Source organism: Capra hircus, unplaced genomic scaffold, assembly GCF_001704415.2.
Source record: "Capra hircus breed San Clemente unplaced genomic scaffold, ASM170441v1, whole genome shotgun sequence".
Classification (NCBI taxonomy): domain Eukaryota; kingdom Metazoa; phylum Chordata; class Mammalia; order Artiodactyla; family Bovidae; genus Capra; species Capra hircus.
In genome coordinates this window covers 530-17,746 of record NW_017210682.1, presented here as the reverse complement: position 1 = coordinate 17,746, position 17,217 = coordinate 530, and the positions used below count along the sequence as shown (strand labels likewise).

General features: G+C 41.3%; 1 protein-coding gene across 1 annotated transcript; it reads left to right on the top strand.

The window, feature by feature from the left end:
* Positions 1–6,113: 6,113 nt before the first annotated feature.
* Positions 6,114–16,180, top strand: LOC108633182 (putative fatty acid desaturase 2-like protein FADS2P1). Its single transcript, XM_018045437.1, has 3 exons — positions 6,114–6,249; positions 13,722–13,919; positions 16,040–16,180. The coding sequence occupies exons 1-3, from the start codon at positions 6,154–6,156 to the stop codon at positions 16,163–16,165; spliced, it is 420 nt and encodes a 139-aa protein (XP_017900926.1). The 5' UTR covers positions 6,114–6,153; the 3' UTR covers positions 16,166–16,180.
* Positions 16,181–17,217: the final 1,037 nt, after the last annotated feature.

Genomic DNA, 17,217 nt, shown 5'->3' with positions numbered 1-17,217 from the left:
CATCTCTTATGTCTCCTGCATTGGCAGGTGGGTTCTTTGCCACTAGCACAACCTGGGAATTCCCAAGTTTTATACAAGTAAGTCAACAATATTTCTGGGCTCCACAAAAGAAGTAAACACAATCTTGTGAGGTATGCACAAGAGCAGACAATTCAGAACAAAGGAGTCATGGTTATTACCAAAGCTGCCATGCTAAGCCACCTCACGTCTGAACATCAGGGTCTGAGAAGGACACTGAGAAACTCAAGCTCTTCATCAGAGTAAAAATCCAATATGACAGGAAAAAGTTGACAAAAGCCTGGAGGAAATATAGCAAAATTTGTTTCAACTGCTTGGAAGACTGCAAGGTGGAAGAGGATAGAGCTGTGTGCAGGTCCAAAAGACTCATGTGGAATCAGCAGAGGCAAGGCTGGGGTGGGGCAAGAGAGGAGGTGTGCAGAGGTGGCATACAGATCAGGTTCACGTCACGAGTAAGCACCAGCAGAATAGGTCTCCCGGCTTGACCACTTCCTTCGCTCAGCACAATCCTGGTCGATATGATGGCTTGAGGATGAGAAGAGGGGAAGGAGGAAGAGAGGATGAAGGGTGTGCGAGGTAAAGAAAGAGACAAGAGAAGGAGGAGGGGAGAAAGGGTCTTGAGTTCTGAGTGAAGGACTCTGGATTTTACCATCGCTGTAGGTCTTCCTCTCCTCCCACTGCAGGTAATGACACTTCTCTAGCCCAGCATCCCTCCTACACCCAATCCTACAGGAAACCAACCAGGATTCTAGCTGCTTGTAAAAGGAAAGTTGTCATCAGTCATAACTGTATCTTTTGTGGGTGTCAACAGTTTTTACTTTAAAATTAGATTTTCATTTGATTTCCATTTGAATGATGGTTCAAGTTGAAAACAAGGTACAAGAGTAAAGAGACAAGTGCAGTTAAAGGCTAATGGGCGGCAAAGGCCACGAAGAGGGGCTCTCTCTCAAACGTCAGCCGGTGGTGAAGTAAAGGCTGAAGATCAAGAAGCGTTAGTCAAGGCAGAATGGATACAGGCATCTGTATGGCTGAGTCCCTTTGCTGTCCGCCTGAAGCTATCACATTGTTAATGGGCCTATGGCCCCATATACATTTTTTTTTTTTTTTTAAGAATCAAAACGAAGGAAGGAGTCCAGGGAACATGCTGAAGTCCTGAGAAAGGCACTGACAACAGAAATGAGGAAAGAGGGGTGGATAACCAGGAGACATAATTTATAATAGGGGATAAGTTGGCTGGGTAAGTAAGCAGGGGTAAGGAGTCTAAACTGATGGATGACTTATGTAAGTTAGGTGGGTGGCAGTTTGCCATTTACAAGATAATGAAGCCAGAAAAAGAAACAGCTTTGTGTGGGGACAGTGGAGATAGAGTCTGGCCTGGAGCTTAGTTAAGTATATTCACAGGAAAAAATCTCAAATTATGAAAGTTCTCAAATAATAGAGTGAGTTATTGCAAAAATAAATAAAATAAAATAAATAAATACCCCTCTGTTTTATCCGTGTGGGTGGAGGGGAATCTTGGTGACTTCATGTAAAACATTCTCTACTCCAAAGTGGCTCTTTTCCCAAATGAAGGCAAAGACTATATTCTCCAGATAAATCAGCCTACTCAAAGCTTGTGATCTCCCAGAAATACAAGGGACGTTGATTTAGCATTTGCCTTGAAACAGGTGAGATCTAAGAAGGAACCAGAAGAAGAACTACCAAAGGTGTAGGAATGGGTGTCCGTGGTTGGGTATTGAATATTCTGGTGAGGTGTTTTTTTTTTTGTTTGTTTGTTTTTTTTTGGCTGTGCTGCAAGGCGTGTGGGACCTTAGTTGCCCAACAGGGATGGAACCACACCCTCTATTGGAAGCATGGAGTCCTAACCACCAGACTGACAGGGAAGTCCCCTGTGAGCTTTTTAAGATAAATAAATCAAAATCTATGTTCTAGTTATATTGTTTTGTGACTATATACATAAATTCACCATGGGTGTTTTTTTTTTTTCTGAATTTTGGGAAATTTCAACCCACTTCAGAGGAACCAAATAATAATATAAAAACATCATCATTTTAATAGCATCTGATTCCAAAGCTTAAGCTTTCTGATGCTTGGCTAAGTCTTCGGCAAGGTTTTGTAATGACGGAATAAATGAATGACAGAATAAATGAATGAAGGGATGAATGAGCCCATGGAGCAGACTAAGCAGCGTCCACAGTCAGAAAGCAAATCGAAGCTCCAGAGATTAAGCAAATTTCCCATATAAACAACATGGTGCACTGGCTCCCTATAGTGTATTTTGGTATAAATTTAATAGGCACACACTTTAATTGATTGCAGAACAATATTTGGCAAATGGAGTGTCTCCTGAATTTCAACCCACACATACCCTCTAGGCCAAGTTGCCTTGATGCGGGCACAGCCTGTATTACAGGCAGTTAAATTATGAGGACATGATCCTTCTCAGGCCTGCTCACTTTACAATACTTGTCTCTCCCGCTAGGGATTCATACTGCGCTTCCAATAATGGACACACTTCCAGCCCCCATTAAATATCAGCAAAAAATCAGCAGGGTTTCAAAGTCACTGTGAAAGCAAAGATAATCACATCTTTCCCCTCTGCTGATACTGTTTGGGAAATGATCAGTTTTAAGAGGAGCTACAGTGTTAATTTTTGAATAGGTTAGGAAATAGAGATGATGGTTGAGAAGTGAATCAAAAGATAACAGATGAAAATGAAAGATAACAAAGTAGTTAAGAGATCAGAAAATAGAGATGCTGAGGGAGGGGAAGAGACAGCAGTGGCTTAAGATCCATATCCTTTGAACTCAATACTTCTCAACTTTCTCCTTTTTTAGAGAAGTCATACATTGCTCTATTCATTCACCCTTCCCCTTATTCATCCGACATCTCTTGATCACATGTAATATTCCAGGCACAGCGAAAAACATCAGGTATAATTTAATCAATAATGCATTGTCTCAGTCTTCAAAAAAGTCAAAAGCCACTAGAGAAGGCCTTTGTGAATACACAGGTTCACTGCAACATCATTTGAAAAGCTTTAGGAACAAAGTGTCATGGGAGCCCAGAAGAGATCATAAATAACTTTCCTACCTGTGTTAAGAAGCCATATTTCATCTGGATGTTCAAGACTGAGAAGGAACTTTTAATCAGGAAAAAAAAAAAATGGAGGAAAGCAGTCAAGCCAAAGGGAGCAGCATGTATTAAAAGCTTCAGAACTATGCAGGGTCCTGGAGTGTTTACCGAATAGGGAGAGTTCCACTGGACAGGATGAGGCATGAAGCGTATGGTGAGAGGTCAACCTGGAGAAGTAGGTTTGGGGCCGCAAAGTGATGTACATCATTTAAAACCTAAGGTGGGGAAACACATTACTAACTGCCTAGCATGCACATACTGATCTTAACATCCTCCCAAAACAATCTTGTGTCACCCTTCTTTCAGGAAAAGAACTGTACATGTTAAGGCTGGAATGGACCTTTATGGCTTCCTGGCTGTAAAGCCACATAGCCTTGAGTTCAAATCCCGGCTCTCCCACTTACCGTGGCAATGTTCTGAGATTTGGAGTCTTTATATGTATAACAAAGTGATGGAACCTCACAGAAGTAAGTTGATGGTGATGAGTTGGCCCATAGAGCGCCTTGTACACAGGATACACTAAAAACATGGTGTTACTCCCTCTCCCCTTCATTTACCCCTGGACTTTCTTCAGGAGGAGCATCCTTGTCAAATAAAGATAATTGAAAAAAAAAAACTCATTTTTGAAGGTCTTTTGAGAAGATTTCACAACTTACTCAGTATCTAGACTCTAATAGTGAATTCCTTCAAACAATATTCTAAGACTGCCTGAGCCGTATTTGCACTGCCCATTAATGCAATGAAAAGAGTTCCACACAGCAGGGCAATTCTTACTCTTCTGGAAAACTCTGTAGGTCTTCAGGCTCTGTTGTCACAGTATTGACCTGTGAATCTTGCTGAAGATCAGAAGAAACAGTGAACCCAGAGGAATATTAGCTTCAGCACACTGTTCCAGGGCTCTGGGCGACTTCTCAGAGTAAGATGCAAGTCCAGGGCCTCTCCCCTGCTCTGCACCCTGACCTTGATCCCTCAGAGCATTTCTCGCCCTCCTCTGTTCCTTAACAGCAGGCAGAACATGATTTTCCAGTATGGGCCAGCCACCCTGAAATGTTTTAGTCACATGGTTAATCACCGAATGACTCTCATCCTGGTTAGGTAAACTAACTTTAGGGTCATTGAATGTGACAACGAAAACACATCTTTGAAAGCAGCGTTTCCCAAGGGGGTCAGAGCAAGTGTACAAAGGCAGAAGGAACAGCAGATCCTGGACTGGTTCTCACAGATGCAAATCCCTTCTTACATCACTGAATCTAGAAAAGGGAGTCTAAAGAGTTGATATTGCAGCCTTCTGAATAGCCTCATTCATGTTATATATATACATACAAGCCTATACATATGAAAATGCTCTATGTGTAGGTTTGTATGTAGTTCTAGATGTATCTAAAGTTGCTTTAGATTTTGAAGATGGAGGGTTCATTGTCTTCACTAAAACAATTCAGAGCTCACTCCGAGTGGAGTATGGAAAGAAACTCTCTGAACTGTTATATTTTATTGAAGAGAAGGAAGGCAGGTGGCTCTTATCCTGTGTATCTTAGTCACTCAGTCGTGTACAACTCTTTGCAAGGCCGTGAACTGTAGCTCATCAGGCTCCTCTGTCCATGGAATTCTCCAGCCCAGAATACTGGAGTAGGTGCCATTCCCTTCTCCAGGGGATCTTCCCAACCCAGGGATCTAACCGGGGTCTCCCATGTTGCAGGCAGATTCTTTACCATCTGAGCCACCAGGGAAGCCCAGAGGCACACATATAGGAAAGAGAGCTAATATGTTTGAGAATTTACTATAAACCACTCAGATTCTAATCAACTCACTTAATTTTTATAATAACTTTATAAATTGAGTAGCTATTACCCTCACTCCCATGTTAGGGAAGAGAAAATATGAGCATGGACTGGTTAAGAGACTTGTCCACAATTACACAGCAAGCATAGACTTACGTGTAGGAAGGCTGCTCAGGGATCCAATTTCTTAATCAGCACTCTGCAACACCACCACTCCAGGGTATTGTGCATGGATTCCACATATTCAAATTAATAAACCTTGGTTATTTTTCTTCATATTGACCATTCCTATTCTCAAAACCATAATAGCAAGAAGCCCAGTATCTTACTCTTAGAGAAAGCTCCTTCCCCCAAAGCAGTTTAAATCCCTCGAGAAAAAAAAAAAGTCTATATCTTATTTCCAAACTTAAGCAGGACATGAAAATCAACACTGCCTCTCATAGCCACTTGGAGTTACTACTTAACATGGGAATGGAGTTGGAAAAATATAGTGGGTCAGCTCTATTTTGTGCCTGTCTCCAGCACCTACAGAGAATGCTATGGTGTAATTTGTTGTTGTTGTTGTTGTTTTAGAAAGAGTGCTAAGGCTTCTTCAGTGATAAACTTAGCCAAGAAAGTGCCACTTTAGACAACTAAGGATTTGAGGGTTTTGCTCCCATGCTCTCTTAGACATTTGTTATCATCGTCAACTTTAACTTGTCTTTCCTTAGAAATAACTCAATTCAAGAGCCTCTGTCCCCTGGTCCTTGACCAAGAACTAAAAGGGAAACTCTGATAGATGTGGTTTGTATAGGCAGTCTTGGTTGCTGCACGCTCCAAACAATGTGGGCAACTTCCACACCAAGCCTGAGGTTTGTCTCTAAAGATTCACCATGGCCCACAATCTCAAAGCCAACTACTTCTTCTCATGCTCAATAAGATAAACAACGATCTCTTCCAATGCTTGGGGATCAACTTTCCACCCAGGACTTGCCTAGTAAGCCATGCACTCAGTGGGTGGATCTCCAGTGTGAGGCTCTCATAGAAGAATTTCAAGGGTAACTCTGATCAGTGAACTTGAAGTGTCAACCTAGAGTTAGAAATAAATGCTCTATAACATAGTCTGTGCTGATTCCTAAGGTCGGCACAGAATGAGGTAAGAAAGGGGAGATAATCTGTGTGTAAGCATGTCATTTTTAAGCCTCTAACAGTTCTCTCTGATTCACAGGACGTCTTCAGAGCCATGCATCCAGACCCTGACATTGTGCGGTTGTACCTTAAACCACTGCTCATCGGAGAGCTTGCTCCAGAAGAGCCCAATCAGGAGAGAAACAAAAATGTGAGTGAGGTCTTGGGACCAAAAAGTGTGTGGAGGGATGAGGAAGAGGTATATTTCAGGGCCAACTTGTCATTTTCTGTGGGAAACCAGCCATTCTGCCTGGGAGGACCTGCAATAGCATAAATGCTGCTAAGTCACTTCAGTCATGTCCGACTCCATGCGACCCCATAGACGGCAGCCCACTAGGCTCTCCTGTCCCTGGGATTCTCCAGGCAAGAACACTGGAGTGGGTTGCCATTTCCTTCTCCAATGCATGAAAGTGAAAAAGGAAATTGAAGTCGCTCAGTCGTGTCTGACTCTTAGCGACCCCATGGACTATAGCCCACCAGGCTCCTCCGTCCATTGGATTTTCCAGGCAAGACTAATGGAGTGGGTTTCCATTGCGTTCTCCAAATAGCATAAATGAGTGGATTCCAAATATTTCCAAATAATGACATCCTCCTGAGGTCCTCAGAATTCTTAAATCTCTGAGAAACAAAGGAATGGGATGCTTGGCCCTGTGCCAAACAGTAATTCCATGTTTCTACCTACTTCTTGCCACACAACTTACAAGTAACTTTTCTTTTTCCATGACTGCTTATAATTGTTTGATGTTCCCTGTTAAACCAGTTTCCATGAGAGCAGAGACTATGTCAACTTTGCTCATCCCTGAGTCCTCAGTACCTACCGATGCAGGATTGGACCTGTCGTAGGAATTCCATAAATAGCTGTTGAATCAATGATGTGACTCTATCCTAATTATAGTTCTTTTTACAATTGGAGAAATTACAGTTCCAGGAGAATAAACTACCTTCTGAAAAGCAAAGACAGGAACTCCAGTTCACATTTCCTGGCTCCAAACCTTTGGGCATTCCCCACGAAAAGCACCACTTTTTTATTTCACCAAGACTTTGGTTGATTGAAAAACTGTCTTCAAAGAGCAGGGCCTCCATAAGACTAGAATTCACTAGAATGGTTGCACACAAAGCTTAAAGGGATTTTAGGGTAATATTAAGCGCTTCTTTGTTGTTGTTTGGTTTTTTTTTTTGCCTTTTTTTTTTTTTTTTTGCACTTCATGTTTTAAAACAGCTTACAATTGTACCATTCTTTTGAAATACTTTGTACAAGGTGGTGATCCAGATATCACTGTGTGGCAGAAAGAATATGAATTATATTTCCATCTTAAGAAATGAAGAAACAAACTCACAAGGGGATAGCAGGAATCTGAGGAAAGAGGACTGGTTAAGTGCAGGCCCAAGACGAATACTTAGGTTCACTCCTGAGGTCCATGTGCTTCCCTCAAGGCTGTGTGTCAGGAAGCAACGCACGGTACTGAGACGAGTGGGCCATCAGGCACACAGCCTGGACACAGCCCGGTTCCTATGACAAGGTGTAGGAGTCGAGATATTGTTGTTCGGTCAGTAAGTCATGCCTGACTCTTCGCGACCCTGTGAACTGCAGCACACCAGGCCTACATGTTCCTTCACTATCTCCCAGAGTTTGCTTGAACTCATGTCCATTGAGTCCATGATGCCATCCAACCATCTCATCCTCTGTCGCCCTCTGCTCTTCCTGTTCTCAACCTTTCCTGGCACCAGGGTCTTTTACAATGAGTTAGTTCTTTCCATCAGGTGGCCAATATATTGGAGCTTCAGCCTAACCATCAGTCATTTCAATGCAAATTCAGGGTTGATTTCCTATAGGGCTGATAGGTTTGATCTCCATGCTGTCCAAGGGACGCTCAAGAGTTTTCTCCAACACCACAGTTCAAAACCAACTATTCTTTGATGCTCAGCCTTCTTTCATGTCCAACTCTCACATCCAAACCTGACTACTGGAAAACCCATAGCTTTGACTATATGCACATTTGTTGGCAAAGTAACATTTGTTGACTATGAGAGCTACTCCATTTCTTCTAAGGGATTCTTGACCACAGTAGTAGATACAATGGTCATATGAATTAAATTCACCCATTCCCTTACATTGTAGTTCACTGATTCCTAAAATGTTGATGTTCACTCTTGCCATCTCCTGCTTGCCCATGTCCAGTTTACCTTGATTCATGGACCTAACTTTCCAGGTCTCTATGCAATATTGTTGTTTACATCATCAGGCTTTACTTTCCCCACTAAACACATCCATAACTGGGTGTCATTTCTGCCTTGGCCTAGTCTCATATTCTTTCTGGTACTATTTCTCCACAGTTTCCCAGTAGTATATTGGACACCTCCTTACCTGGGGGGGCTCATCTTTCAGTGTCATAGCTTTAGCCTTTTCATACTGTTCATGGGATTCTTGAGGCAAGAATGCTGAAGTTGTTTGCCATTCCCTTCTGACCATGTTTGGTCACAACTTTCCACCATGGCCCATCCGTCTTGGAACCCTGACTTTGAAGGGCTTGAGACTGTTGGATACGAGTCTAGGCCAGTTACCAAACCTGTCTGTGGTTCAGTGTCTCTCTGTGTGAAATAGCAACAATAGAATCAACCATATAAGTGTTATTGGGAGATTACTGAAAGAGTTAAAGGCATTTAAAGTGCTTAGAACAGTGCCCAGAATGTAGAAAATGTTCACTAAACTTTAGAGACTACAATTATCATAAACTCAGCAGTCACGCAAGTAACTTGCAAGCCTCTAAGTTTACAGAGTCGTTTAGGGCAGGACGCACTAGGGTAAAAGAGGAAATGATGCAGAGCTTTGTTGTTTTCCCTAAATATTTTCTCTAAGGAAAACATAATCCCATTCATGGTTGAGAGCTATAATTGTTCATTATCTAAAACAGTGTTGATCCCTGAGGATAAAGAGCTGATATGAATTTTCTTTGCGCATCTGTGATTACCCGGAGATATGTATATAGACAATTAGTGTTTGAGCACAAAACTGAATGTCAGGAAGTATAGGCTAAAGTCCAGCTTCCATCACTTGCTGAGGATTTCACATTAATCACTCTTCTGGGCTTTAGTGATCCCCAACAGTACAGTGACTGTGATGGTAAAATCAGCCAAGCTTGGAAACACCCTGTTGCTGTTGTTCAGTTGCTAGGTTGTGTCTGACTCTTTGTGACCTCATGGACTGCAGCACGCCAGGCTCCCCTGTCCTTCACCATCTCCCAGAGCTTGTTCAAACTCATATCCACTGAGTCAGTGATGCCATCCAGCCATCTCATTCTCTGTTGTCCCCTTTTCCTCATACCTTCAATCTTTCCCAGCATTAGGGTCTTTTCCAATGAGTCAGCTCTTCCTATTATGTGGTCAAAGAATTGGAACTTCAGCTTCAACATCCTTCCAATGGATATTCAAGACTGATTTCCTTTAGGATTGACTGGTTTGATCTTCTTGCAGTCCAAGGGACTCTAAAGAGTCTTCTCCAACACAACAGTTCAAGCATCAGTTCTTCAATGCTCAGACTTCTTTATAGTCCAATTCTCACATCCATTCATTACTACTAGAAAAACCATAGCTTTAACTAGACAGACACTTGTTGGCAAAGTAACGTCTCTGCTTTTTAAAATGTTGTCTAGTTTTGTCTTTTCCTCCAAGGAGCAAGCCAGGTTCAGTTTCATGGCTGCAGTCATAGTCTGCAGTGATCTGGGAGCCCAAGAAAATAAAGTCTGTCACTGTTTTTATTCTTTACCCCATCTATTTGTCATGAAATCATGGGACCAGTTGCCATGATCTTCATTTTTGAATCTTGAATTTTAAACCAGCTTTTTCACTCTCCTCTTTCACCTTCATCAAGAGGCTCTTTAGGTCCTCTTCACTTTCTGCCATAAGGGTGCTGTCATCTGCATATATGAGGTTATTGATATTTCTCCTGGCAATCTTGATTCCAACTTCTGCTTCATTCAGCCCAATATTTCTCATGATATACTCTGCATAGAAGTTAAATAAGCAGGGTGACAGCATACAGCCTTGATGTACTCCTTTCCCAATTTGGAACCACTCAGTTGTTCCATGTCCAATTCTGTTACTTCTTGACCTACATACAGGTTGCTCAGTAGGCAGGTAAGGTGGTCTGGTATTCCCAGCGATTGAAGAATTTTCCACAGTTTGCTGTGATCCACATGGTCAAAGGCTTTAGCACAGTGAGTGAAGCAGAAGTAGATGTCTTTTGGAATTCCCTTGCTTTCTCTATGATCCAACAGATATTAGCAATTTGATTGCTGGATTCTCTGCCTCTTCTAAATTCAGCTGGAACATCTGGAAGGTCTTGGTTCATGTATTGTTGAAGCCTAGATTGGAGAATTTTAAGAATTCTTTTGTTAACGTGTGAAGTGACTGCAATTGTGCAGAAGGTTGAACATCCTTTGGCATTGCCTTTCTTTGGGATTGGGATGAAAATTGATTTTTCAGGTCCTGTGGCCACTGCTGAGTTTCCCATGTTTGCTGGCATATTGAATGCAGCACTTTAACAGCATCATCTTTTAGGATTTGAAATAGCTCAGCTGGAATTCTATCACCTCTGCTACCTTTGTCGGTAGTGATGCTTCCTAAGGCCTACTTGACTTCACACTCCAGCATGTCTGGCTCTAGGTGAGTGATCGCAAAACCATCATGGTTATCTGGTTCATTAAGATCTTTTTGTATAGTTCTTCTCTGTATTCTTGATACCTCTTCTGGATATCTTCTGCTTCTGTTAGGTCCATATGGTTTCTGTCCTTTATTGTGCCCATCTCTGTATGAAATTTTCCCTAATTTTCTCGAAGAGATCTCCAGTCTTTCCCATTCTATTGTTTTTCTCTATTTCTTAGCATTGATCAGTGAGGAAGGCTTTCTTGTCTCTCCTTGCTATTCTTTGGAATTCTGCATTCAGATAGGTATATCTTTCTTTTTCTCCTTTGCCTTTCACTTCTCTTCTTTTCTCAGATATTTGTAAGGGCTCGTCAAACACTGCTTTGCCATTTTGCAGTGATTGTCCTTGGGATGATTTTGATCACCACCTCCAGTACAATTTGCGAACCTAGGTCCATAGTTCTTCACGCACTCTGTCTATCAGATGTTATCCCTTGAATCTATTTCTCACTTCCACTGTATGACTGCAAGTGATTCACTTTAGGTCATACATGAATGGCCTAGTGGTTTCCCCTACTTTCTTCAATTTCAGTCTGAATTTGGCAATAAGGAGTTCATGATCTGAGCCATAATCAGCTCCTGGTCTTGTTTTCACTGACTGTATAGAGCTTCTCTATCTTTGGCTGCAAAGAATATAATCAGTCTGATTTTGGTATTGGCTATATGGTGATGGCCATGTGTAGAGTCATCTATCATGTTGTTGGAAGAGGGTGTTTGTTATGACCGGTCTGTTCTCTTGGGAAAACTCTGTTAGCCTCTGCTGAGCTTCATTTCGCACTCCAAGGCCAAGCTTGCCTGTTACTCCAGGTACCTTTTGACTTCCCTTGCATTCTAATCCCCTATGATGAAAGAAAGCTAAGCACTGAAGAATTGATGCTTTTGAACTGTGATGTTGGAGAAGACTCTTGAGAGTCCCTTGGACTGCAAGGAGATACAACCAGTCCATCCTAAAGGAGATCAGTCCTGAATATTCATTTAAAGGACTGATGCTGAAGCTGAAACTGCAATACTTTGGCTACCTGATGTGAAGAACTGACTCATTTGGAAAGACCCTGATGCTGGGATAGATTGAATGTGGGAGGAGAAGGGGATGACAGAGGATGAGATGATTGGATGGAATCACCACCTAAATGGACATGAGTTTGAGTAAGCTCCAAGAGTTGATAATGGACAGGGAAGCCTAGTGTGTGGTAGTCCATTTGGTCACAAAGTGTCAGACACGACTGAGCGACTAAACTGAACTGATGATGAAAAGAACATCCTTTTTTGGTGTTAGTTCTAGAAGGTCTTGTAAATCTTCAGAGAACCATCCAACTTCAGCTTCTTCACCATTAGTGATCAGAGCACAGACTTGGATAACTCTGCTAGTGAATGGTTTCCCTTGGAAATGAACAGAGATCATCTTTCATTTTTGATTTTGCACCTAAGTACTATATTTTGAACCCTTTTGTTGACTAGCACACTTGTGTGATCTGTTAAAGTTATCTGTGGCCACCAGCATGCTGATGTTCATGGGGTCTTTAGAGATGAGCCCATCCAGACCCTTCCCAGGTATTGGATCATTTAAAAGTATCAGTGACTTTTGAAATGAATTTTCTTGCTTCTAGGATTGTTCATAGCTTTTTTTTTAATTAATATTTCAAATTTTCTCTTTTCTTTTACATCTGAATAATCAAGTTTTCATTCTTACACCCTGGTCACTTTCTCAACAGTCTGAGTTTCAAACCCACTATAGTTATTAAGCTAAGGAGATATTTCTTCCCAGGCCTTCCGCTGACTCTCGAGTATGTGCAAGTTCATAAATCCATGCTGGCACTTGACATACATATGTAAGCACAGTACATGTACACAGAGTGAGGACTCCTTCAGCCAATAGACACACCACAAATACCACAGGACACCCTGCCTCGTTCCTGCAGAGCTTCTGAGCATCTCACAAGAAATTCATCCTTTGAGCTAATCTAAGTGAATGCTATCTTTCATTAAGGAGTCTTTTGCACACACTAAATAGCTGATAACATAGAAAGTAACACAGATCCATATAGATAGCAAAGTTCCCCAAAGTATAATCCGAGATCAAACAACACATTGATTTAAAAAGGCAATTATTATTAATAGCTACACACTTCTACATACAAAACAGACAAACAACAAGGACCCACTGTTCGGCAGGGATCTATATTCAATATCTCGTAATGGTCTACAATGGGATAGAATCTGAGGAAACAATATGTGTGTGTATATATATATATAAATATATATATATGATTTGCTGTACACCTGAAACCAATACAATATTGTTAATCAACTAAACTTCAATAAACCTTTTTGTTTGTAAAAGTAGAAAATTAATTTAAGGGGTTTTCCCTGGCAGCCCAGTTGTTAAGACTTCTCCTTTCAATGCAGGGGGTGCAGCTTTGATCCCTCGTCAGGGAATCCAGATCTCACATGCTTCACAGCCCCCCCCCAAAAAAAATAAAATAAAGTAAAAGCAATATTGCCACAAATTCAATAAAGACCTCAAAAGAAATTATCTGCATCAGATTTGGTTAATTAATTAGTTTTAAAAAGAATTGTTAAAGTTATATATCTGTTCACTAAACCTCCCCCATCCCCCCAAAAAGAAGTAAGTTATAAGTCCCATAACAATTTGAGGACGGTTTACAAATCACTACTGATTTGTCCCTTCTCCAGAAAAAAAAAAAAAATATTATCATAACTTGTTTAAAGCATTTTGCTTTTTTTAAATTTTTTAAGGTTTCGTTTTCTTGTTTAAATTATGCCCAATTATATTTATTAAATAAATGTCTATTCATAAAATTAAGGTATCATACACTGATAAAATAGATTAATAATATGTGCTCATCTGTGCTCCCTCTCCACTGAAGGAACTAATTCCTTTCTTGCATGCTTATTTCACAGTCCCGGTTGGTGGAAGATTTCCAAGAACTGCGGAGGACATTAGAGACCTTGAATATGTTCAATGCCAACCTGGGGTTCTTCTTCCTTCACCTTGCCCAGATCTTGATTTTGGAGGCCCTGGCTTGGGTAATAGTGTGGCATTTTGGCAGTGGCTGGCTTATCACAATGTTCATTTCTTTTCTTCTCACGGTTGCTCAGGTAAGTAGGTATCTTAAGCCCAGGCAGTGGCTCTACGGGAAGCCTCAGAATTTTTCTTCTCTCTTTACACTGGTATCAGTGGCTGCCTGGCACTTCCTGTCAAGCTAAGTTATCTGTAACATGGGGTAACAATTTTTTATGGAAATATTGTGAGGAGAACTAAGCAAGTTACTCTGTAGAGTACTTAGCACAGAGACTGGCATGTGGTAAATATCCTTGACAGTTGCTGCTCTTTGCCCGACGTTATCCGCACAATGTCAGTAACTGAAGTTCCATTCTAGGCCAAGTAACCTTCACCTTTGTCTTTCGTTCATTAACCAACCAACATTTTTCATGGTTGTTCGATGATTTTGTTAAGACTATAGGCACACACACGAGCTTATTTTGTTCTCTTTTTAATCGCTCAGTTGTTTCCAACCTTTTTGACCCCATGTACTATAACTGGCTCCTCTGTCCATGGATTTCCTCAGTCAAGAATACTGGAGTAGGTTGCCATTCCCTTTACCAGGGAATCTTCCTGACCCAGGGATCAAATCCGAGGCTCCCACATTGCAGGCAGATTCTTTTCTGTCTTAGCCACCAAGAAGAAAGGAAGCCCCACATTAATTTATACCTATATGTGTGTGTGTGTGTGTGTGTGTGTGTGTATATATATATTACTATTTATACATGCTGTCTAAACATGCTTCCACTTAAAAAAAAAAATAGATTCTACTAAAAAGAAGTTATATATCTGTATTTTTTTTAAAAATTTCCTGAGACCCTAGCCAAAAGCCTCATTTCACCAATACTTATCAATACACCAGTCTATGAAGAGAGTCTATTTATTATTACATGGTAATAGGATGGTTTTTCCAGTGGTCATGTATGGATGCGAGAGTTGGACTGTGAAGAAGGCTGAGTGCCGAATTGATGCTTTTGAACTGTGGTGTTGGAGAAAACTCCTGAGAGTCCCTTGGACTGCAAAGAGATCTAGCCAGTATATTCTAAAGGAGATCAGCCTTGGGATTTCTTTGGAGGGAATGATGCTAAAGCTGAAGCTCCAGTACTTTGGCCACCTCATGCAAAAAGTTGACTCATTGGAAAAGACTCTGATGCTGGGAGGGGTTGGGGGCAGGAGGAGAAGGGGACGACAGAGGATGAGATGGCTGGATGGCATCACCGACTCGATGAACGTGAGTTTGGGTGAACTCTGGGAGCTGGTGATGTACAGGGAGGCCTGGCATGCTGCGATTCATGGGGTCGCAAAGAGCTGGAGGTGACTGAGCGACTGAACTGAGCTGAAGGATCATGTATTCTGCCAGAAATGGCAATCAGCAACTGGCATGTAGCAGGGCAATTGATAAGTCCTTTGAATGAAGCGCAGATCTCTGAAGGTGGCATTCTATGACCACAACACTGTATTGTGGACACAAAGGGAAACGCACCTGACCCTGCACTTGGGGAACGGTCTTCCAGGGGAGGAGCTGGTCATTGAAATATCTAGATATGATATAAGGCAGAAGGAAAGGAAGCAAGCATGTGCTGTTGGAGCAGAAAGAGCTATCTAATTCTAATTGAGGCAACTGGGGATGATTTCATGGAGAATTAACATCCAGTGTTAATTACAAAATTTTATCTGCTCATTTTTTTATTGAAAAGTCATCTTGGTTTATTCTTTGAAAAGCAACTTTTGGAATCAAGAAAGGAAACAAATATTTGACTGCTTAGCATTATCAGGAATTTTACGTGTATTCAGCTGCAAAACAGCTTAATGAGCAAGGTATATTATAATCCCCGCTTCTCAAACAAAGAACTGAGTTCAGAGGTCCCGACTAGCTTGCCAAGAGTTGTATAACTTGTAAAGTGGTGAAGGACAGTTTAGAGCCCTAGTCAGCCTGACTCCAAAGGCATCCTCCTTCCATTCCACACTGGAGATTGTGACAGTTGAGAGAAGAGTATTGTCAGCTAACAGAACCACCTGTGCAAAGGCACAGAGATGGGAAAGAACACAGCAAGTGAGACAGATACACACAGAGATCTCTCAATATTCCCAGGGGTTCCCAAGTCTACCAGAGGGCTCACTTACTACTTTCTTCTTAACTTGTCAACTTCTCTGACAGTAACCCTGTCTCTTCTAGGCTCAGGGTTCATTTCTGCAACATGACATGGGACACCTTTCCATATTTAAGAAGTCCAAGTGGAACCGCCTGATGCAAAAATTTGTGATGGGTCATCTCAAGGTACAGAATGTTCCAGGAGTATGATGGGATTCTGAAAGTCATTTCACTAAGCAGTGCTTTCTACATACACTTATCAGCAAAAAATGTTACTACACACCCCACAAGTAAATGTAAATATACTAACAATGTAGTGACTATACGCACACACACACACACACACACACACACAAACATTATAACATATATGCTAAAATTAGAATTTTAAATGTTTAGGAGAAATGGTTAATTTTATTTAAGAAGTTCTGTTTTTTCTTAGCCAACAAACTATTTGGCCCAATCCCTGGTACACCATTAAAGAACCACTTCTCAGGACATATACCCTATAAAGTCATGAGTAGAGATATTCTTAGAAGGGGTCTGGACATGTACTTCTAGGAGGCTAGGGGAATCCAGCAAACCATTTAATCCTGGGAAGACAATGTATAAATAAAAGAAATGATGCAGAATAGATAAAAGTTTAACAAAAGAGACAAACCACGGAAAGTTAGATGGCTCAATTTAAGAGTTGAGGGTTGCAAAACCCAGACTGCTGGAAAAAGTAGGGGCAGTTGGTCTTATCCCCTTCAGATATGCTCCAGAAGGACAGGAACACTATCCTATGCACCCCTGAAATGCAGCGGCCTAACAGAGTGCCTAACACACAGTAGGCCTTCAATAAGCATTTGTTGAATGCATGAAGGAATGGATGGATGGATGGAATGATGGATGGATAGATGGACAGATGCTAGATAAACAGGACATGGATTGATGAAAGTAGGTTTTAGCCCAGGCTCTGATAATGCTCACTGTGCAACCCTGAACAAGTCAGATTCTATTCCTGGCTCTCAGTGTTCTCATCTCTACTAGCACTTCAACTGGATATCAGCTTTTTCTATGATGTTCTAGGATTTGGTGAGAAACCAAATGACAGAATGATCTCTGTTCGTTTCCAAGGGCAAACCATTTAGAATCACAGTAATCCAAGCCGAGCTAACTCTGCTAGCCTTTGCCCTGCTTCATTTTGTACTGCCTTTTCAGTATTCTTGCCTTGATAACCCCATGAACAGGATGAAATGGCAAAAAGATATGACACTGAA